Below are 24836 nucleotides of genomic sequence, written 5' to 3'. Positions count from 1 at the left end.
AGGAAAGAATTCAGACTTGTCTGAAGGATGCCTCGTCTATAAAAAAATTTATTTTCTTTAATCAGTTTCTTCAAGCCATTAACCTATGCCCTGACAGTAACATGAAGGTTACTGCAATAATGAATCAATATTATGAAGAACATAATACTATTGCATACGTCTTTTCGGTGTCCTGCAGTGTCCTGATGACCTTGTCATAACCCTGATTTCCACATGGAATCAACCTCCACAGCCAATACTGTGACACTATTGTTGACAATTCAGTAACAAATAAATACTGACATAGTTTTGATGTTCTATTATATCAGGGTCCATCAACTTTATATAAATAATGATGCTGCTGACGTGTCAGTACTAATACAGCATTATATCAACATTCTTTGCTATGTGAGGGTGATGTAATTTTTCATAATGAATGAAATTTTAAATCACAAAAGTTTAAAAAAAATAAGGATTCTGTTTTTTCACAGAGAGATTTCACTGTTACCGGTGATTATTTTCCTCGGGGATGTGAATAATTACTTGGTTCAAGCGCTCAATTAAATAAGTAAGTGCTCTACGTAGAATCTTAGACAATGTTTTGTGTTAAAACATTTTCCTAAGAAGAACACTTTCTGCTAGTTTTTTCCTCTTTGCTAGTCTGGTTTTTCTTACCTTCCTCCCAAGATCAAAGTTGAAGTTCTCCTTAATAATGGTAAAAGGATATTTTTAAGGATAACAAACTAGAAAATGTTTGTTCCTGTTCAACTCGGTCGAAATAATATCACTTCTTCGAATTTTCACCTTTTGAATCCAAGAGTAAGCACTAGAAACGACCGAGAATAGCAGTGAGCAACCAAGAATGACAGCAAATAGTAGCTCAGAAACTAAGAAATGGAAAACACTGACTCCCAGTACATCAGGAAAAAGAATTCTATTTCAAGAAAAGTTTCACGGACTTTCACTTCTATGGTTTATGTTTCATGTTGTTTGTCTTGGTTTCCCTGAAGACTTGGACTATTTCTTCATTGGGACAATGTATTTATAAAAAATAGCCATACTGGAGGTTTGTGGCCAGCCAAACCATAGAAGTGTAAGTACATAAAACTTTTCTTGAAATAGAATCCTTTTTCCTGATGTACTGGGGAGTCAGTGTTTTCCATTTCTTAGTTTCTGAGCTACTATTTGCTGTCATTCTTGGTTGCTCACTGCTATTCTCGGTCGTTTCTAGTGCTTACTCTTGGATTCAAAAGGTGAAAATTCGAAGAAGTGATATTATTTCGACCGAGTTGAACAGGAACAAACATTTTCTAGTTTGTTATCCTTAAAAATATCCTTTTACCATTATTAAGGAGAACTTCAACTTTGATCTTGGGAGGAAGGTAAGAAAAACCAGACTAGCAAAGAGGAAAAAACTAGCAGAAAGTGTTCTTCTTAGGAAAATGTTTTAACACAAAACATTGTCTAAGATTCTACGTAGAGCACTTACTTATTTAATTGAGCGCTTGAACCAAGTAATTATTCACATCCCCGAGAAAAATAATCACCGGTAACAGTGAAATCTCTCTGTGAAAAAACAGAATCCTTATTTTTTTTAAACTTTTGTGATTTAAAATTTCATTCATTATGAAAAATTATATCACCCTCACATAGCAAAGAATATTGATATAATACTGTGTTAGTACTGACACGTCAGCAGCGTCAGAATTTATGTATTGAAATTACGGCTGCAGACAATTTTTCCCGTAATCTACATGCAATTTTGTCACTTTTTTCCCTATACAGTTTGTTCAGCGCTCAATTCGAAAATTTCGCCTACCCCTAAAGTGGCTCCATAGAGAAACAATATATGGCATGAAAAATGCTAAAACTATTAAGCAAAATATGACTAGTTCTGAACTTAAGACTGGTGGGAATTGATACTGTGACTCAAGGTGAGAAACATCGCAAAATTTTCAATATCTCAGCAAAAATTTAGAGAGTCTGCAGATTTTCACAGACTTTTAGAAGCTTTCAATCAGCCAAAAATCAAAAATAGAATGTTGCATTCTAGTTCTTTGGCAATTTAAGCTCAGTCCTTTGTACCATATAAAATAGAGATTACTTGCTGTTCCCGGTGCCTTAATTCTATAAATCTGTCTATAAATAATAATGAATCATTCCTTTTAATACAAATAATTAAGTTGTTGACTAAAGCTCAATTAAAAGACAATTACTGTTAATAGACAAATTGACTGATAGACCTTTTATTGAGACACAGGGAGCAGTAGTTTATCTCTCTTTCATGTACTACAAAGGACTGATCTTTAGTTGCCATGGGAATGGAACACAGAATGAGCATACTACATTAAGGGTGTTCACTTTGAATTTATTTATTCATACATTTTTTAACTTTTTTTTTAGAAGAAGAAAAAAGAAAGAGTGAGAGAAAGCTGGATGGTTAAGAAGTTCCCATGATCGGACAGAACTAATCATAAACAACTTAATTGTAGTAGATGTTCCAACATTCTGCTCTCTTAATTTATTTTTTCATCAGAGAGTTGAGCATCATTGAGCCTTGCAATGGACCACTAGACAAGGTACGAATTTAAGCATTCTGATACATGTTTCTTAACCAGAATTTCACATAGCATACGATTCGCGCAACGAAAATTACTGAAACCAACTCCTGACGGAGATATTAACATTTTTATTTCACATTGGTTACGAGGAATTTGAACTGCCCGCTCACAAGAAACTCAAAGCTCTACGTGAGTCAAATCGCGCACTATGACGATTTCAGCAAGCTTCTCAATCGAGCGATGTTCATCTCCCACCATGTGTTTTTCAAACTATCAGTAATTTGCTATAGCTCAACCAAAGCGTCAAGATTGAGGTTGTCAGATTTTTTTATCGCAGAGACTTTCACGATAACTTAAGCGCGCGATGTGAATCACGTAGACCATTGAGTTTTCATGAGCGGTTGGTTTCAATTCACGCACCAAGAATCATTAAATATCTTCGGAAGGAGTTGATTTCGGTAATTTTCGTCGTGCGCATCGTGTTTTACGTAAAATTTTGGTGAAGAAACATGTATCAGAAAGCTGAAATTTGTACCTTGTCTAGTGGTCTATTGTGTGAGAATATTCTTTGTAATTCAGACGAAAGTTGCAGGGAGTTCTGACAGACAACATTCCGTATTGTCTGTTTAAAAGATCAAACATTGGACAACATTTTTCCGAGTCTAATGCAGCTCACTTTAGATAATTAATTTAAATAATTTATAGTTCTAAGTGAAAGTTTCATTTCATACTAAAGCCCTGCATCTACAAAACACTAATTACGTTGAAATTTAATGGTATGCTAAACACGTAAAACACTGGAGTGAAGGTTTAACGATTAGCTCAAGATTTGATTTAGGCACATTCAAACATGTAAAACTAAGCGCAAGAACTAAAATTATTCAAATGTGTAAGGTGAAACTCGATATCCTCAGCGGGAAAGATATGATTCATTATGTAAAGTCAAATATCTTCCTTTTTGGAGCACTTTGAAAAGAGTGTGGTTAAGGACCTTGCAGTTATAAGTTGGACTTAAATTGTTTTGACACTGGGATAATAGAATAATTAACGAGTATAAAAGAAGTTTTAAAAGAGAGGCAGCAATTTTAGATTAGCGTTTGTGATAAAATGCAGGAGATGGGTCCTTAGGTTCTGCAGGATATTTCTAAGAATGAGCAGAAAATAAGTTGCATGGTCAAGGATCAATTTGGATCCATGGAGTTGAATGCCAATGTTTGGAGCTATTAATATCCAATATATTTACGGAAAACTCATTTTTATCTCTTTTTTTTAATTTAGAGACAGTCAGTGGTTCACTTGAAGTTACCCAAAAACCTCAACACTACAAATATTACTAAATATTCTACCAAAAAAGGAAAAAGGAGAAAATCTGATGTTGAAGTACGTCCATGAAACCTCTATCAAATTTTAATAATTTACTAGACAATTTGTTAAACCAAGTTCTGATTTTGAGATAAGGAGTACTTTTCCATGAGAAGAGAGAAAACTGAAGTATGAAGCCTACGGTGCGCAACTGCAAAACTAAGGTGATTTTTGCTTCCAACACTTGGAAAATAATTCTTAAAATCGTTATCGCTTTTTGAACTCAAAGGAGTTAAATAATTTTCATTATGGACACAAGTACAGGCTAAATACACAAAAAAATAGGATGTACCAGGATCTACCGATTACAGTTTCAACTTAGCATTACCTCTCCAATTTTGTTTTGAAATTTCATGGTAAAAACTCGGAGCAGAAAACTAGCTAAGTGAACGTTAAAATTGGATAATTCAAACAGAGGAGCCCAGGTCAACTATTTTCAGGTACATATCATCATCGCAGATTGAAGTCAAACTTGTATTATGAGACACTTTGCTGAAAAATAAAACATTTTTTATCTTGAGATGGATAGCATAAAAAGATTCTGGTTGGATGAAATTTTATTTGAGTTTCAAAAAATTATCGCAGCATAAAATGGGTCTGTTGCAAGCAAGAGATACAGCTAAAGTTCTCTTTTAACAGGTAAAATCGCACTAAAATCAAGTTGGGCACGTCTAAAAAGTCTGAAATCTATTCCTTAGTGCCCAATCTGCGAAGTTTCCACCACACTTTTTCAAGTTTCTCGCGTCTGTTGGCAGTTTTTCTCAGTCATCGCTGACCAGGTTTGTACAGACTGGAGTCAGAAAAACTGATCTGGGTAAACAAACGATTTCACTAATTTTTTCTATTATATGATTTCAATCGTTTGTTTCCTTTTCCTTTCTTCCTTTTGCAGAAACAAAAGCTTGGAAAGAATTGAAATCTTACCCAAGGAGAGTTAATAAAAGTTCTTGAGATTCATTTGTTTCTATAGGTTAGGTCTAAACATAAATGCCGGCCACCAAGAAAAACTGTCCGATACGCGGTAAATTTGAAAAAGGGTGTTAAAAACTATGCAGATTGCGGGCTAAAGGGTGGATTTTTTTTTACTTTTTTTATTTTTGATGTGCCCAACGTGATTCTCAGGCGAAGTAACGAGTAGAAAGTGTATTTAGTTGGCTGTATCTCTTGCATGCAACAGACCCATTGAACACAAGGCCAGGAATCCTTATTCTTTATTGTAATGAGCAGACTTTATTTGAATAAAAATGTGAACTGGACAAAGCTTATGAAACTTCTCACTATGATACTTAGAAATCTAGAATTTTCTTGTTTTTTTATTTTTAGGATTTTCAGGGGTAACTCTGACAAAAATTCTGGATCTTCTCTCTCCCCCTTTGTTTCTGATCTTGTTTTTAGTGAAACTAGATTTTCTCCTCCTGAGTTTGGATCGAAATTATTAATTTCTTCATTTCATGGCTGATTGTTTCGCACCTGGTTGACATGGACAGCAAAATTTTAAAACAAGATGGTCATAGAGAAGAAAATCCTGCTACTTTCAAGATGTTTTTCCGACGAATTCTCTGATTTTCTTGGAGATTTTTGTATCCTAAATAAGTATTTCCATGTTTCTTCCGGCCTTTCACATGGAATTCCAGTTCACGGAAGAGCAAAACCAAGTGTCAGAACCATATTGACATCGATGAGTTGTTATGGACGGTATTTTGTATGAATTTTTAACTCTAGTATATAGACTCCTATGGGGTGGTGTGATTCTCGCTCAAAACATTTGACAGAAAACAATCCTATCAGCATGGAAACTTTGAAAAACTCTTCGATCTGTTCAAGGTCAAGTCACATTTTCTGTGGACGCATTCTTCCATAAGTAGCAGCTCTTGAGTATCAAATTCTTCAAGACTCGGTTTAAAAACTGCACTTAAACACTATCCACGCTTTATAAACATATGTTCTTCTTTAACTATCCTAATTAAGGTAAAATTCTTCCCCATAATACATACATGAATTAGACGATATGACATTCAGTCCAATCAATGAGTAACTTGGTGACGAGACTGAGGCAAAATAAGGCACCAGTTTTATTGAATGTTTTCATCTCAAAAACCAATGTTTAGATTTGCACTTAATGGAAGAGTCACTTTTTAACACATTGGAAAGTTACTGCTGGTGCTGGAAATTTTACTGAACTGTGAGGCAAACTCGGCTGAGCAAACTCGGTTGCAGAAATGAAAAATGCATTTGCAAATGCGGATAGAAATTACAACCAAATGTTACAGTTGAACAAAATGTGGAGATTACCTATGACAGGAATTAAAATAAAGAAAGCATCTGTTTAAGGTATGAATTAGATTTTCGGATTAAAGTTGGGGCGCTGATTTAGGCAGGATTTTAGGCTCCAACACTTTCATAGAGGATAAAGCAGTGGAAAAACATGTCTCAGCCTTGAGCAGATAAACGGCTACTGGCTGTGGCTTTGAATTAAATAGTGTGTGGTCTTGGAATCCTCTTTTAGTATGCCCTCTCACAATCGCAAAAGAAAACAAGAGAAAAAAATCAAGATTTCACTGTGGATGGACTCCATTTTCATAAAAGTATCCACTGCAATCCAAAGCTCGATAAATGACAACTCTAGATAGGGCAAAGTGAAATCCCAGTCCCTATTAACAATGCCACTTTCAGAAAAATCCAGTATGTTAAACCTCCTTTGTGATCCGAATTTATATATACAGCAGGCCAACATACATTATGTCTACAATGTTTTAGGTCTAGACCTCTTAATACAAATTATTTGTAGAAAACGATTCCTCAAATAGATTTTTTCTGATGAAAGATGTGAATATTGAATGTACCATATTGAATTATTAACAAAAATAATTTAGTTTTTCTTTCTTTATTTGTATGATTATTTCATTACGCTCCTACTTCCTTTAATCTTTTCGAATAGATTACCTATGGCCTAAGATGAGTTCAACTCAATTTTGACAGCAGCTGAGCATTTACAAGAAATTTTACAAGCGTGAAATATCTTAAATGTTAATTCTCCTTCCAGCCCAAACGACATGAGCATGAATGACACAAAACAAACAATGTAGGAACAAATAATGATAAAAAATTAGTGCCATGCGAACAATGAAAACTAACCCAGTTGCCCTCAACTTCAAGAATGCTATCTAGTCATGACTTGGCTTAAACAATGCAACATATTTTACGCTACGAGTACTTAATTAAGTTTTAATTTTAAGCCTTTTGAATAATAACAGCAGCCTCTGTTTAAGGTGTACAGAATAAAATTCTAACTGAGACGCAACACAAGACAAAGGTCAAAGGAATTATCATTGGTAATCAATTTTGTGACCTTTCTACAATGAGTAAGGGGCCATTCAAGTATTAGGTAACGCACTTGGGGGGGGGGGGGGGGGAGTGAACCAGCATTGCAGTGCGTTACAAGGGCAGGAGGGGGGTCAAATCCAGTGCTACATAACAAATTCGAGCCGGGGGGAAAATGTACATTACATAATACTTGAAGAGGATCATGCTATAGCTTTTCGCACCTTGTCTGTTGGTCCATTGTGTTACACAGGAGAAAATAATTAAAGCCTGTATAGTTAAGCCTGTGTAGTTGGGGCCTTATGCGTCAGTACTGATCACAGTTTGATGAACAACAAAATCGTTCTGGTTTTATTTCTTTGTTTCCTTAGCTTATGAATCATGAAAAGATGGACCCACGTATTGATGATGAAACTACGAAACCATACATCTCATTTTCAGCATTACAGATTTCTCCTCGAGTTTTACTTTTCTGAAGAAAGACGTTTGTCTGCCTAAGTCTACCATTAGTCACTAGTGTTGCAAACGAATTTTTCGCTTTTTTTTCCTTTTAGACAATTTTGGAAAATTTTGCACAAAATTGTCAAAAAATCCTCTTCTAAAAATAAAGAAAGACGAGTCATTCTTTTAATACACTGTGACCAAGATATTAGGCTTCCTAGATACACCATGTAAAAGATGTATTTAAGCTCTTCAGGCTCACTTAAGATGCTTTGTTCTAAGATCTGTTCCGGTTAAATTAGACACAAATTCCTCTTTCATTTCTTCGATTTTTTAAAATTTTTGAGGAGGAGTATCAATGGCTAAAAGGTCAAACCACGCATCTACGTTTGCGACGTTGCAGACTTCTTGTCATACTTTATTTTTTCTTTGGAAAACTTTTCAACTTAATTTTTTTAAAACTACCTTCATTTTTCTTCTTTGTTAACAGAATATTCTTAATAAATTTGAAGGTATAACATTGGCTTGTTTTTTTCTTGAAACAATAAAGAGGCGGAAATTTTGAAATAGCGCGATGGAGATATAAGGTTTAGCACTTTGGTCATGGATACTAGTCTTCAGACTCATGTGCAGTGGCTATCATCCTGCTTTTGTATCTAATTCAAAATGTCTCAAATTCCTAACCTCATTTGATTAGAACTCGACTCTAGTAAATCGACTAAAGAGGAGGCATTTGAGGGTTGATGGAAATCAGGAATACAAATTTTCTTCTTTAGGTTCAAGAGCAGTAAATACTAGGCATGCTTCCGAATTAGGAGTCTCATGAGAGTAACGGGGAAGTTTTTTTAAATCCATAAAAGATGCACGATGAAGGAAAGGTAAATCAATTTTGCTAGGTACATAAGAACGCTGTATGATAATCTTCACAAAACGTGTCTATTTTTCCCTGGGGCTGTTCTATCGGTTGTTGGTAAGCTACCGAAACAATTCTGTTAAGAAAAAGTTACGATAAAAGTGCTCTTACCGATAGTGATATGAGTTTTCGCGGCTGACGAAAATAAGCTGTTGCAATAAGTACGTTTATTTTACGCGTCGCCGCGCCAGGCTATCGGACAAACCAACACACAGACAACAATTTATTGAGAGCGAGTTCTCAGAACTCCGCTAAGCCTGGCTGTTAACGATATCATCGCCACTGTTGGTACCGCCACCAGTATCGGTTGAAGACGATACCGATAGCGTTCCGGATTCGTTTGAATAACCCTATTTTTCCCCTAGAGAGACATTTAAAGTACTATATATCGTCTAGCGGGAGAAATAAGATTCTGCAAAGGGAAGGGTGGAAGGAAAAAACCCAAGGCTCTTTTTCAAATTACTTTCATCTCTTCTATCATAAAATTAGTCCAGAAAATGTGAAACACATGGAAGGCTAAATTAGATTTCATGAAGCAATGAGGAAACACTAGGACTGGCTCACTTTAAAAACAACATTAGTGCCATTAGATTCCTTATGCAGATAGGTGCTATTATGGACAAGTCGGAAATTATCGTTCAAAATTGCAAAATATGGCTTAAGTGGAATATCCAATAATCAGGTCATCTGTTTAGAGAGGGAATCATCCCAAAAACCAAATTCTTCAACAATTGCTGTGACGAAAAGCCTCTATTATAAGATGAAAGTTACTTAAAGAGGACACTTTTGGCCATATAACATTATGCGAACACATTTTCGAATGAATATGAGAGCAGGAATTGTTAGGTTTCTTACATTACAAAATTCAAACAAATCTTAGGGGCTTGAGATTATTTGTAAATCAAAATAAAATAAGGGTTTCTCAGTCGCATCATATGAAGGGAGCAGGGGAGGGGGAAGATTGCCTTTCTGAGTTTCAGAGGGCCTAAAAAGAATTTGAGGGGACAGAATAGTTATGAGAAGAATGGGAATAAGTGACAGGAAAGAAACAAGCTACATTTTTCAAGTTAACCACATTTGTCAAGTTAACGTTAGATGCTCTTTTCACACTGTTCATTTACGAGGGTCATCCAAAAAGTAAGTTCACCCCTTTCATACCTCCAAAATTAAAAGAGATAAATCAAATCGGTAAAAAAGAATTTCTTACTTATATCCTCAGCTCTCCATAGGTACCAAGATTTTTAAATGTGGACCATTGGTTGCCGAGATATTCGATTTTTACGTGAACAACTCCCGACCAGTTCCGTCCACAAAACGACGCGCTGCGATTCCCGTCACGCTACCTGAAATGACTGTGTTCCCCACACATCTACGTAGGAATAACCGACTCAAATATTCTAAGATTAGCTTTAAAACAATCTTACCTTATTTTTCGACTTAATTTCCGTTCCTATTGATGCATTTTTCATAGCGTTTCTGAAGCTTCTTAATGCCGTTCTCAAAGAACACTTTTGGTTGACTCTTGAACCAGCCATTGACTGCTTCCATCACCTGCTGATCGTTCTCGAAGTGCTAGCCACCTAGGTGCTTTTTGAGTTGCGGAAAAAGATGATAGTCATTCGGGGCAAGTCTGGAGAGTATGGAGGATGAGGTGACACCTCCCACGCAAATTTGTCCAACAAATTTTGGGTCTATTTCGCCGTGTGAGGTCTGGCATTATCGTGAAGGAGTAGGGGACCACGAGACAAGAGACCCGATCGCTTGTTTTTTATTGCCAATCGCAACGAATTCAATATTCCACAATACACATTGATTGATTTTACCGTGGTACCCCTTCACCAAATAATGGACGAGAATTACTCGTTGAGAGTCCCAGAAGATAAAAGCGAATATCTCGGCAACCAGTGGTCCAAATTAAAAATCTTGGTACCTATGGAGAGCTGAGGATATAAGAAAGAAGTTCTTTTTTACCGATTTTATTTATCCCTTTTAGTTTCGGAGATATGAAAGGGGTGAACTTACTTTTTGGATGACCCTCGTACTTACTCGAGTGTGATGTTATTTTGACAAGCAAAAAGAGAGAAAGTTGCCCCCCCCCCTTCCCTACTAAAGTTTTGGTGAGATAACACCACTGGGGTTTCTGCTAGAAGCAAGAATAATTTTTGTTTGAAGAAAGATGGAATAAAAGAAATTTTAATTGAAATGTACATACTTGCCATATTTGGCAGAAATTGAATTTATCCCTCACTGTTCAAATTAATTCATTTCCTGCACAAATGACAGAAAGGCATTAAAATGTTTGTAAGTTGAAAAATGGCGTCAACTTCTGAGTTGGCAGAAAAACTTTGACGTGTCTTTTTCTTCTTGATAAAAAACAAACAAAAAAACAAGAAAGGGATAAGGACAGAGTTCAGGCAAACTGGATCACGCAGAACCGAAATGACCAGAGCTAAAAAAAAAGACTAATGGGAAAGAACCAAACAAGGATGCAGGAAGTTCTCAGCATTCCCACTTGAAAACACTTGAATGCTTCAAAAATGCTCAAAAAGATGATGAAATTTTTCTTTCTTTCATTACTTCCTTTATTCCTATCTCTTCATTTCTTTATAGTCTAATGGGGTAGTTGCATGAGATTCTTTTAATTCAATTTCTAAAAGTTTGAGGTCTACTAAGTGTTAAGGAATTTTCTAAGACAATTTTCGGTCACCGGAATTTTGAGAAAAAGCTCCCCAGAGTCAAAAGCAATTTAACACGGGGTTTTTCCTTCGCTTCCGAACTAGGAAACCGTGACGTCCCATGGTATACACCCAGGTTCGCCCTATGTCAAATCGTGTAAATGCGGTCTTTTCAAAAATTCGCGAAAAATCGATATTTTGTCTAGGCTTGATTTCTTTGCATCGATGAAAATTTCAGGATGTGATTAGTAGTTTAAAAAAAAGTTTGCAAGCTCTCCATCATGATTTCTTAATGAAGAGGGGAGTTGAAATAAAGCCTTTCGCGTATCTTCTGCCGCCGCCGGGAGCCGTGCGGTCCGTCGAATTCGGGTGCGCCCGGACTGCTTCGGCAATAAGGGTGACGGCGGTGGGCGGGGCCTTGTACGAGGTATGTTAGATAAGAAACCGGATTTTGGTGATAACCAGCCCCTTGTGTGTCCAAATCAGGTTTTCTTGGACTTTCCTGATAGCTGAAAATATACTTAGGAACGCTACATTCACAAATTTGAAATGTTTTCATTCACTTTGTTGGTACTTGGCTTGAAGTAAAGCAACCTCATGAATGCGATTTCCATGTTTGACCGAACTTATCGCTCATTTTTTGGTCTTGCACTACCTTTGTCAACTCACATGGATGATTGGAGTTTCGTCTCCATATTGTAACCGTACACCTAAGTTTTGTCACCAGAAATTATCGTATCCAAAAAAGTAGGATCATTGTTAGAACGTTCGAGAAGCTCAAGGTAAATTGACATTTGGTTGAATTTTCGTTGAATGGACAACAATTGCGGGACAAGTTTAGCTGAAACTTGATGCATGTCTAAATATTCAATGAAAATTGTAAGTGCAGGGCCCTCAGAAATATCACCAGGGTGTCTATTAAAACAGGCTGGTCAAAAATCAGTACTTTTACGGTACTTTTTCAGTACATTCTCAAAAAATTCAGTACTTCCTCAACAGAAAAATTCAGTACTTTTTCAGTACCTCCATTTGACGAAATTTGAGAGATTTCAAAAATTTGAATTTCTCGCTCAAATTGCGACAAAAATAACAAAAAAATGAACAAAATTCCGGATCTTTTGCGGATTTTCTGCACTTTTTCAGTACTTCCAGATCCCCCTTAAAAAATCGATACTATTTATGGACTTGTAGACACCCTGATCACAATGCTCAGAAAGCTCAAAACGACCAGTTTCAAGCACTTTTGCCCGCACTTCTTCCACATGGCAAATGTCAGTTGCTGTTGATAGTCGATTCCCGTGCTCCTCATCTGCGACGGACTCCTGCAGCCAGACCACAGACTTCTATGGCTCCCGGCAATAGAAGTGCGAGTTTGTTCCATAGCAGTTCTATCGCTAGAATTTTTGCGACCACGGACCACGATGGAACGGTTAACTGAAGAAGAGGAAATTTTTCTCAACCAATCACCGTCCTTGATGCATGCATCGAAGAAGAAGAAATAGGTTGGAAAACATTAATGGCGGGAGATACACTAACCTCAAAATTTCGGTTTCAACCAATAGCTTAATCTAAATCAACTTCAATGGCCGACGAGTGAGAAGCACGTACAAAAAAGAAGAACCCTAACCTCAATTTCGATGGAATCGGGCAGTTCTATCGACCCATGAGCGATGGAACAGAGTTCCAAAGGCCGTTTTTATAGATCTAGGTCTACGGTCGCCCTCGAAGGGTATTCCATTGGAATGGAACCGAGTTCTATCAATATCGATGGAAGTCAGAAGTCTGTGGTCAGGCTGCTGACCAGTTTTGAACCATTTAGACTACTCACAACACTGAGAACAACCCATACAATGATCTTGGTAAACTTTACTTAGCATACTAAAAGTTTTAGTACAAGATATACTGAGTTTAAGACAAAATTTAATGTTAAACCTTTGCTCTATCAGTGATCGCATGATGAAAATTGCAGAACGCACCTACTTCCTCGTATTCAAGGTGACACAGAATGGACACTGATCAAAATAAACAAAATTTGTGAATCCAGCGTTCTTTAGTATGTTACCAGCTATCAGGAAAGTCTAAGAAAACCTAATTTAGACGCAAAATGGGCTGGTTATCACCAAAATCCGGTTTCTTATCTAATAGACCTGGTATGCCAACTCACGTCACAGCCAATGAAATCGTTTACTTCTTACCGCAATTTTGCGATTTCTTACCAAGCTTTTTTGGAGCTTTTGACTCAATTTTGGAACTTGCAAATACAAAACACGATTTTTTCGCGAAAAGTTCTGCTAAAAGCAGTTTTCAGATCTAAAATCCCGGCTGTGCAACTACCCTATTGCTGCGATTTGACAAAAATTGCATGATTTTCTTACAAACGCAAGGAATTGAGCATCTAGAAAATTCTGCAGCCTTGCGACGAAAAATCTGTGGCATGACACACTTCAGTTACAGTCACTATGACATTACATATAAACCTTGCACAAAAAAGAAAGCATTCAAGTTCACGATTCGATAGGAAGTATGGACAACTTAACTAGGCTGAATTTTGGATGACTCAACTACTACTTCATTAAAACCCTAAACTTGTTAGAAATAGATTGTAGGACTTAGTAGCATAATGCAATGCAATTAATTAAAGATAAGAATGAAATCATGACATCAATTTATTGAGGGCAAATATTTGTAAAATCGGCTAAAGTAAAGAAGAGGACTTAAAGATGAGTTGCATTTGATGAAAATGCCAAGTCGTGACTAAAAATAGTCAAACCATTTAGACAAGAGAAGCATGTAACTACGCGCAAAGCCTTTCATGCATTTTTGCAAAAATTGCATCCTCCTTGCTTGCTATACAAGACGTCAAATGGATACATACTAGAATTCAGAGTATGGATTTTATCAGACCTGATGTTAAAATCAGCACTTAAAAGACATCTAGAGGGGTCCCGACATATAATCTCGTCAGATATTGGTTACACCCAAATGCACACTGTAAACATAGTTACCAATTTTCCTTATCAACATTAAACGTCAAATATAACCAAACAGTTTTTTGGCTCAATAAGATACTCACTCAAAACCCGAAAGTGCTAAAAAAGGAGGGTTTTTAAACAAAAATTGACTTCCGTATTGAAATGTTAAAGTTAGTATTAATAGCATTTCAGAAAAAATTGTCACAGTTAGAATTTTTTGAGAAATTCAATAACTGCAATTCAATTGAAAAAAAGTTGGTGAGAAGCTACATCTAAAGCTGGTAATAAGATACCAAATTTTAAAGAAAGATAATTTCACTTTTGCGACAAGCTAAAGAAGTAAGCTCAAAGCTTTTTAAAATCGATAATTTAATTTTATTTATTAGATAAAATGTGTTTATAGCTGAACAGAGTTTAGCAGAAAAAAAGCAACTTATCTCTTTCATAATCAGAAACCGTGTACTTGCCGTTGGGTCCTGGTTACAAATACATCCCTTTAAAAATTTGAGGTGTACTTGAAGAGTGGTAGTAATATTTTTCGCCAGTCTCCATACATTTTAATATTATAAATGTTTAAAAAATGGTTTGAATTGATAGAAATTTTAAGGCATTCCATTAGAAAACATCTCTTAAATATTGAGTGACAAATTCACGGTCAGCTTTTTAAAATACGACCACAGAAACATTTTCAAAGGGCGCAAATCTCCTCATTGAGGGATTGTTGGGAAAAAGTCAGCCTCTAACTGATTTGGCAAATAGGTCCATTGCAAGCAGAGTTTGTCACTGAACCAAAAGCCAAAATTCACCGCAGGGAACATCTTATCCTCAAATGACGCACAAAAATGGTGATCAAGCAGTCAAAAGAATTTTAGAAATCTTGCACATCGTTGGATATTTTCCCCTAAATACTAATGGAGACTTTACAATTATTCTAAGATCGGAAACATCTGATGATCAAAATTTGAAAATCGGATTTGAATTTCTGTTTGTACAGTACTACTCGATATGTCATGACGCCACCCAGCAGCACTTAGTTGTCAGCCCACTAGAGCTCTACAGCGTTCCATGTGACTTCATGGAGTTACATGGATTTTCTAGCTCTTAAAATTGCTTAAGAGACTTCGAAAATTGTACAACCAGTCTATTTGCCCCCCAAAATGGCTTAAGATTTTCCCTTTCCTCCACTACTCAAACATTCAGTATTGCAAAAACCCACTGGATTACTAAAAATCGTTCACAGAATCATCACACGAGTTTTGACTTTGAGCAGACACAATGATAACCTTACGGCCACTGGCCCCATTGAATTTCTAATAGCCACTAGCTGACATCATTTTCAGCAGAACCAATCAGATGTCTGGAATTTTTCCCGGGTTTTATCCGATCTTAGAAGACACTGACGCCCTTTTTCGAAGCTACCACTGTTCTTTTTGTGAAAGCCCCCATAAGTAGCAAATAACACTTTAAGAATCCTGCCGCATGCAAATCCTCCATTAGATTTTAATCTTTTCCAAGATTGAAAAAACAAAATAGTGAATTGTGACCGGCAACTTATCGACAGGTTCCTGAGTATTACAGAGATAGTTAAATTGAATTTTTTAAAGGGACCAAGTCCAGTAATCTTAACTTAGGCCATTTTCTTGCGGTATACTTATCTGAAAAATGATTTTCGAAGATTTGGACAAACATTGTGTTGGAGAAATTTCATTCAACCAAGGAGCTGAGCTCCTTCATCAAAGCAATCTCCAACCAACACCACCGTGACAATAATGTTCGTACCTCAAAGGTGAATATATTGAAAAACAATTTGGGAGGTTTAATCAAATTTTATGAACGGTTTATGAGCTCCATTATCTGCAAAGATGGAAGAGTTTGACCTTTTCCGACACAGCTTTTGCAGATTTCAGAGAGCCAATGAGAGCAGTGCTTTGATCAATGTACAATTAACCCGTTTATTTTTTAAAAAATTTGCAATCAACAACTTATGCTGTCTTGGTGAACAATATGCTGGGAAAATGTGACTGAGGCATGTCGGCAGAGAAAAATTCTTCCAGTGCTCCTAGTCATCGGACCAGAGTACATTCACGCCCTGCCATGGTTACAGCGGTCTCACGCTCACGCTAATCATGCAACCAAAAACGTTTGGGAGCCTTCACCCTGCATTTGAATTTTAGGGTTTTCAAGATAAAATACATTTGACTGGTTAGATAGGCTGGTAAAAATTCAAATGTGATTAAGTTGAATGAATGCACGATGGACACGTGTCATTTAATTCTTTTTCTGGCCTAACTACTTCCATGAAAGATTAAAAACACACTTAGCTGTGAGAATAAGCCTAGAAGAAACATTTCCTTCACCATCTGGCATCTGAAAATGACGAAAGGGCCGATTGCAAAGATAAGCTTAATATGCTATACGTACCTTCTCATCGGACTAGATAAAGCGATTGGTGTTGGCACTCCGATAGCTTTGATTCGCTGTTGCATTGTGGGGCTCGGTCCTGATAAGGTGCCTCCTTTGTCTAAGTCTGGAGTGTGACATCGTGAAGATTCTAAAACTCTGAAATTGAGAGAATAGGAAAATCAATCAACTGCCTTTATGGACCTGTTTACTTTACTAGCAGACATTGTAGTATTATCCAAATTAAAAAACCCCTGTGTTTGCAAGATAATAGAAAAGGCAAAATTCAGCGTTACTTCTTTTCAAGCAGCAAATACTTTAAACCTTATCCCATCATAATCATCTTTAAAGAAGGAAACATTTGACAAAATCTAGGGGTCCGCAAAGCGGCGATTTTCAAAGCGAAGCGAAGCAACTGGAGAAAAAAAACCCTTCAAATACGCTGGATGCAACCTGCGGAATTTCGTTGCGATTACTCCAGCGAGTCGCGACTCAGCGTGCGGCGGTGGTAAACTTCATTGAACACTGGGAAATACGTGAAGAATGCATTCATTAAATTTTCCTTCTCTTCCCTTAAATTTTAAGAATGAATTTTTATTGAGATGCCAGCAGATCTAAGTTTTTTTTTTTTAAATGCGTCATCGGTTTTGTTTTAATGATCACGGAATGATAAAAAATAAAAAATGTTTTTACTTTTTATTTTCTTTTAAATTTTTTTTTTTAATATAATTTAATGTAAAACATAGCAATACCTGCAAAATTGTGGTAAATAAAATTTGAAAACCATCTATTTAAACTTTTCAAAAAATTTTATTATGATGGAATTAAGGTTAGGAGAAAAGGCGCTTACACGCGGAGCGGCCGCAAGCCAGAGACAAGAGACCCTCCACTGGTCTCCTAGCGACAGGTGGAAGCTTTTACTTTCGGGGTTTCAACAATTCCTTATGGACAATTATTAGGGAGCAACAGTCATCACCCTATTTTCGGCTGTTGACTTACCTACATGGTCGATGATGAGCTTCGGATGACGTCATGAGCCAAACAACTTTCCCAAACGTCCGCCATGTTCGGCTTGTTTGCAAAACGAAACTGCCAACACGTTGTTGAACATCAACCATGTAGGTAAGTCAACAGTAGAATGCTGAAGTCCCGAAAGTAAAAGCTTCCACCATGGCCAAGATACTAGTGGAGGGTCTCTTGTCTCTGCCGCAAGCGCATGTGCAAAGAACCGGTCTACGCGGAGGATCATCCATCAATCATCGGCATTCAGCATCGATTCCGAAAGAGCGCGAAAATTTGAATTACCGCGCAATTATCGCTTCGCTTCGCTTTTTCCGACTTCGCGCTTTGCTTCGCTTTTTCCGACCTCGCGCCTCGCTTCGCAAAATGCGAAGCTTCGCGGACCCCTAACAAAATCACTACATTACCAGCGATCAATAATTACCAGGAATTCCCTGTAATTTTTTTCTTCTTTTTTTGATATATAAAGTTGTCAAGATTGAACATTTTGGTAGTGCACTTGGTAAATTTGTACTTTTGGCAAAGCCAGTGCTATGAAAAGAGATTAGGTTAAAATTTACGCGGAAACTGGTTTATTGGTCTATTTTTATTTTTAGTGTCTTTCCATTGTTTTTATGTATAGTTATACGTTTATCATTATTATTAACTTTTTATTCTTTCTCTTATGACCAATCTTTTGAGTACCGTCCTACAAAGTAAAACTTGTCAGTATGTTGCCAGTATGTCCTACAAAGTAAAACTTGTCAGTATGTTGAGAAATTTTTTTGTCTGCAGATAGAAAATCAAAAGTTTCTGCTAGTTTTAAAAATGGACGGCAATGTAAAGCAGCCAGGTCGTTTCCATCTATGAAATATCCTGCTTTAGGAGAAAAATTGTTGATATCTGTAAGCAAAAAGAAAGAAAGAAAAATTGTACCCCTTCCTTCCTTATTTAATCTTTCGGCCAACTCTTCAGTGCCAAATCTACAATGATCTTCAGGTTTAAGAACCAAGTGGTATCAAATTCTCGGTTTCTATTATTGACTTCTCGAATAATTCCTCGGTTTTCTCAGACATGTTTCATTTTTTTCTGGCTTGTAAAGGTCATGGACACCATGAATCAAAGTTCTTCCTTCTAAAAAGGAAGAAACTAACCTCGATCTGGAGAGGATATTCGACCGCTGTATGCTACTATCTACAGGAGGCAGGTAGAAGTTATTCTTTGAGCCATGCCTATGAAGTGGTGGAGTTGGCTCGCAATCCAGTGACTGTGAAGCCGTCAACTCCATATCAGTATCCGAGCACTCCCTCCCCGGAGACATCTAGAGTAAAAACAAAACCAAAAAACGTGATTTTAGATACTTGCAAACCTGCATGATTTGTGCAACACTACAAACAAAAAAAGAAACACCTGACAATTTGTGACAAAGCAAGAGAGTAAAGTTTCGGTAAATGTGATGTTCTCGGGTAAAAGGATTCACATTGCCACATTTTCAAATTGAGATGTCAGTGCCACAGCTTGGATGAATGTTTTGCAGACATTCAGACACAAGAAACACCGAAAAATATCAAACTAAACAGAAATTGTGTCAATTGATAGTTTATAATTTAAAAACATAATTTTGGGAAACAGAAATAAACGCACTGTCTGCAACGCCAATTGTATCAACTGGCACTGAAGGGCTTGGCGAGGACCCATGAGTCGTTTTAGTCACGGTGCATTTCCTGGTTCAGAACGCTCCTGTAAGGCCAGGAGTCCTCAGGGCCGTATATATGCTACGGCTCGCGACTGGCATGGCCCCAGCAGAAGAGTGCCTCACTCAACTTTTGTTTCGTGTTTGAAGGGGTGGGGCAAAGGCAGTCGCATCGAGGAAATATGTATCAAATATTTACCACAAAAATTTGTGCCCAGTTGGTAACATCTGAGTAAAATGTTTAAATTTGCTGAATTTAAGGCACAAAACCGCTTAACAATATTAAACTTCACATCCTCCATTGAAAAAAAAATAAGTTTAACCACTTGCGACTCACCTTGTGGGAAAATTGAGTTTTTTTCGATGAACACCATTCACTTTCATCCTTAACTATGCTAAGTTTGATGCAATTACAGTAGAATCTCAGGTAATTGAGCAAACCGAATATTTTGGTTTCACATTTATATGCATACAACGGTGAACTTGATGAGCATGGTTTTCATAGTTATCAGAATTTTTGGAGCTAGCGAAAATAAGAATTTGTCAAATATATCCGTTTTGCAGGCCAAGAAACCGAACAGACAGACATATGAGGCAACAATTCTCCGACTCATAGCTAATGCAGTTCCAATAAAGCTGTGTGTTTTCGACAAGAGCGGCCAAATTGGAAAGTATCAGTTATTTCAAAACAAGCAGTATCATTAGCTTACCGACAGGGATTTTTTTGAACACCCCTCAGTACTAGACAAAATTAGAAGTCTAATCTAATCAGTGTGTGGAGGGAACCAGTGATAAAAATGCTGAGAAATACCTTATTATAAGCGTTGGAATTTGAACTTCGAACTCCATTGCTATTGTCCATGTAAGTTTTGACTGTTTGCGTTTCATTTGCAATTGTGGAGATCTGATCACCTGCATCTTGCCGTCTTTTGTGTTTGGCAGTCTTTAAATTGAGTAAACTATAAAAAGGAATAGATTCTTGTAACAGATTTAAGGGAGACATTTATTAAAAACGGATATAAATTCAATCCCGGACTACTGAGATCATTTCACTTGGAAATGACCAAATGAGATTCTAGAAAACAAAAACATCATAATTTTTCTTTTGGGGCTCCAGCTGAAAAGTTCAAAACAAACTGTCCTCCTTCAAATTGATAGAATTAAGGTTAAGATACTTTTGAGCTTAAACCTAAACACTGGAATTTATAAAAATTGAGTCACGTTAACAATTCTAGCAGCAGAAGCATGTAGTCTCTGCTGACGAAGTCTAAAGTAGCAGATGAATCTGAATGAAGGCGATTAATTTGATGGTGGAACTGGAGAGACTAAGTAAACAGCATATGTTTTCTCATCAGATTTTTACGCAATTTTCTTTAACGCCTCAAAAAATTCCAAAATTAATACAAAAGTGAGAAATTAGGATTTTTTGCATTATATAATTTGCGTTCAGTGAGTTCAAAATTCCTGCTTGCCTAAAAACCATTACTACGAACTGCTTGCGGTTTGATGTACGTGTTGTAAGAAATGAGTATTAGTAATTTTGCCATTATACAGAGAAAAAGCTCATCACAGCACAAATTTTATCTCAAGAGAGTTGTGCTGTTTGAAGCAACACTAGTTAAAACTAATCAGGCACCACCTGTAATGTTGCACCAAATAGCAGAGCTCTCTGGAGATAAAATTTGTGCTCTGATGAGTTTTTTCTCTTTGTAATGAAAATATCAGTTTTAAAGTGAAATTTAGCGCACGTCGACAAAATCGCCAACACTCTGTCTAGATGACGCTTGCGCCGAACCACATTCAACCAGCAAAAAGGAGTCAAAAATAATCAATCAAGAAAACCAAAACACTCAGATTTAGTACTGCTCGATCATAGGTTTTGAACTCAAATAAAAAACACGAATAGAATCTTTGAGCGTAAATACTAGTTCTGGACTTGGAATTAACTTTTTTTGCTAAACTCAGAGAAATTGAAACTTTGGTCCTGAATCATTAAAACAACAAAGACATTGGTGGTGCCAAATTTGCAACTTCAAAAAATAAATTTTTCAGATTTCTTGTACATCTTTTAAGTTTTTCATTCCTAAGTAGTTCTTACATTTAAAATCCTTCCTATTAGACTGCAAGAAATAAAGTAAAAAAAACTACAAGCGTTTTGAACAGAATTAAAAACAGAACAAAGAAAATTACAAAAGAGAAAAGAAAGGACAAAAACAATTGATTAGGATTACCTAGGAAATTGAGGACTGCAGAGGCTGAAGAAACAGTTGTGGATGCAACCATTTGAGAAAGGATTGTAGCCACCCTTGAACTTGCCCGTCACCTGCTCGTTGGTGGTACGTCCTCGTGCGACAAGTACCATATGAAATCCAGTAAGACCATAGATGGGTATAAAAAGTAGAGCTATGAGGATCATGATGACCATTCTAAAAGAAAAGTTGTTAAGGAAATAGTCTGTGGAATTGACTTTGAGGCCAATCAATAAAACCAGGAAGCTTCATACGTAACTTAAAAAAAAATAACATTCTCAAGGGAACAAATAATGTCAAAAACGAACATTTCACCGGGACTCTTGGTCAAATGCATTTTATGAAACTTCAGTACATCTTCTGTGACTAATTAAATTCCTGATATGAGAAGCTGAAGTACTACCGTACAAAGACACAGCACAGCATTAGTCATTGATGTACAGCACTAATTGTGGCAATATTGTCCTAATAATTTGTTAACATTGCCTGGCTATTAACATTCATAATTTCAGGCTATATTGTCCTGATATTCCTCAAATTCATTGCTTCCTACCTTAAGAGTAATATTATAGTGATTATCCAAATTAAAAGATATTTTGACAACTCTAAGTTTTGATTAAGCAGAGGTAAATTTGTTAAATATTTTGGGGCCATTCTCAACCACAGTGATGCGCTTTTAGGATAAAGTGCAGGTAGAGTCTTGTTCAACATTGAAGGTAGACGTTTAATTGAAAGGCAGTTGCTCATTAAGAGAAACTTTTTTATTGGAAGAGCATCATGATCTCCGCTGTGTGGATATTAATATGATTATTGATTATAAATACTGATGCCCGCCTAACCCAAAACTAAAATCTATATGAGCAAAACCGTGCAAAGCGCAGGACTTGCGCTTTTTATGGTAAGCCCTTTTGTAAACAGTGAACTGTTTATTTACAAAAGGATTTTGGCATCAAAGCCTCAGGAACCTTAATTACTTTCATCTAACACCCCTTCCAAAGCTCATGAGGTTTTGGCACTTGGGCTCTTCAGTTAATAAGCAAAGTAATTAATTAGTTTTTTGGTAGACCATTTCCCTTTTGATGTGTATCTTCATACTGTAGTATCCACACTCGACACTGCTGTCAAGCGTGTACACTCCGTGTTCGGGACTGCAAACGTGGGGTACGCTCGCCGCTCCCCTAGCAGAATCGGTGACGTCAGCCAGAGTACTGCGGCAAGACCCGCGGGGCTGTTCCCTCCACTTCGGTCCGTGGCCACGGCCAAAGCGGGGAGACGCCCGAAAGTTGCCGAAGCTTGCCGAGCCGCGGCTATAAAACGCGTTGCACGGCCAAGCTCGCCGTCTTCTGATCAATTCATTCTTTTCACCCACCATGTAAGTTCGAGGTCTTTAGGTCATTTCGTGTTTAGTCTAGTCAGGACTCATGAGCGTCGCCGTGTTTCCGCCCCTTGTATATTTCCATGTTAGTCTGTAGTGTATCATGATTGCTGCCGCGTATTTACCCGAGCATAGGTGTGTTACACCGAGAGCACATATCATTCCCTTGTATCCACCCTTGTAGAGAGAGGTTCCTTTTAAACCACTGTCATATCTGTTCATATTCATTTTTAGTCATCCATTATAGTTTGTTCATCACCATTTCATTCTCCTTCATTTCATCTCACGTCCCCCGATTATTAGTATAGAGGTTGGCTCTCTGAGCCGTTTTGCTAGGATAGCCACCCTCTACAATATAATGAAAAATATCAGCTCAAAAATCTATGCAAGATCTAAAGATAAATTGAAGTTGAGAGCAAGTTAAAAAAGGATACGAAACAACTGTTTCCACTTCACTCAGGTTTTCTTTCTTGACAAGGACATAAATTAAACACAGAGCAAAAATGCTGGCCATGTGAACACAAAGCAAGACCAAAAAGAAGAAAAAATATCGATAATTCCTTCGTCCAATACAGTTATTGACCCACGGACAGTGATGATCGAACGTCTGGAAAAATTACAAGAAAAATTTGACAAAAAAGTGTACAAGCAGGATAAGAAAAGTATTGTTGATAAGAGGAAGAGTCTTGATGAAAACAGTGGAACTGTAACATATTGATAGATAAGATTGCAGCTGGTCAATAATGCCTGTTTTTGTTGTGAAATATGACTGATGTAAAATTTGATACCCACTAGTGGAAAAATGGAAAAGGAACAAAATCATATTTGGCACCTCCCCATAGAATGAAAAATCTCATGCTCTTGCTCACACTTGTATTACACTCAAAAAAATCTCTCTCTAAATCAAAGAGATGGTGGATTAAGAATAACCTAAAAGAGAGTTTACCAGATTCAAGACAAAGTGGAATGGAATCAACCAAAAATATGCTCAGCTCAATCTCTATCTAATTTTCTCTAAATAAAAAAAATCATATCCTTGTAGCCATTCTTAATCTGACGTATACTTGCTTCAGAGTTATTTTTTTCCAGTGTTCAACATAATTACCACAGTCATACAAAAAAATACTTGTTAAATCTCTATGATCACAACTGAATCATGCGTTTCAGTCTAAATAAAGGACTGTTGAGGGACACAAAAAATTCCATCCTCCCAAGATAAAATACTCATTAAGATTTTATCAGGCTTTTAAAATGACGTTGGGCATCTCCAATGACTCTGATGGGTTTGCTTACTTTGTGAACAGTTAGTAAAAAGAAGAGGAAAAAATGATCCTCATTAGGAGGATTCTTTGGGAAGCCTCCTGGGAGTACAAAATTTTTCAACAAAAACTGATTTTCAAATGAGTGCACGGACCGATTTTCGTCCTGCTTAAAAACGACAGCAAAATTGGCAAAAATATCACTGACTGGCTAGGCTTAGTAAGCTTACCAAGGTTTTTTACAAACGAAGCCTCCTCAGCAAACTTTATTTTGATACTGAGGCATACATTTTTTGTTCTGGATCAGTATGAATTTCTTAAACAAATGTTCATTTTTATCCACTCTAGTGCTCCTTCCTTTAAAAAAAAAGAGAGAGAGAAAAAAAAAACAGAAATCGACAGCGTAATTGAGTCCGCAATCACAGATCTTGTTTGCGGTGTCTGAAAATCTCCGCCTCTATGTTATTTCTTCAAAGGAGAACAAATTGACATCATTCCTTGAAGTTTTCACAGAATTTTCTTCGCACAGAGAAGAAAAATCACGGCAATTTTAAAGAATTGCCGTTGAGTAGTTTTTAGTTTAAAAAATAAAGTATAACAGGAAGTCTGCGATGTCGCAAACCAAGTTATGTGATTG

At 36.8% G+C, this 24836-nt stretch overlaps 1 protein-coding gene across 2 annotated transcripts in view; it reads right to left on the bottom strand.

The window, feature by feature from the left end:
- The window catches only part of Zdhhc8 (zinc finger DHHC-type containing 8), a 45486-nt gene that overhangs the window by 13485 nt on the left and 7165 nt on the right, over window positions 1–24836 (bottom strand). Inside the window, exons 4-9 of one of the 2 annotated variants that reach the window (XR_011899951.1) lie at window positions 23375–23547; window positions 21548–21742; window positions 20128–20275; window positions 18778–18944; window positions 16646–16783; window positions 4231–4394 (exon numbers count right to left, since the gene is read on the bottom strand). Coding sequence is in view for 1 of the 2 variants with exons in the window: in XM_019053728.2 (XP_018909273.1) it covers window positions 16646–16783; window positions 18778–18944; window positions 20128–20275; window positions 21548–21742; window positions 23375–23547 (821 nt within the window). In the remaining variant the exon portion in view is untranslated. The remainder of the gene's footprint in view (window positions 1–4230; window positions 4395–16645; window positions 16784–18777; window positions 18945–20127; window positions 20276–21547; window positions 21743–23374; window positions 23548–24836) is intronic. The other variant, XM_019053728.2, reaches the window with a different exon arrangement.

Source organism: Bemisia tabaci, chromosome 5 (assembly GCF_918797505.1).
Source record: "Bemisia tabaci chromosome 5, PGI_BMITA_v3".
Classification (NCBI taxonomy): domain Eukaryota; kingdom Metazoa; phylum Arthropoda; class Insecta; order Hemiptera; family Aleyrodidae; genus Bemisia; species Bemisia tabaci.
The sequence above is the reverse complement of the archived record's forward strand: the minus strand, read 5'-3'. Positions and strand labels throughout refer to the sequence as shown.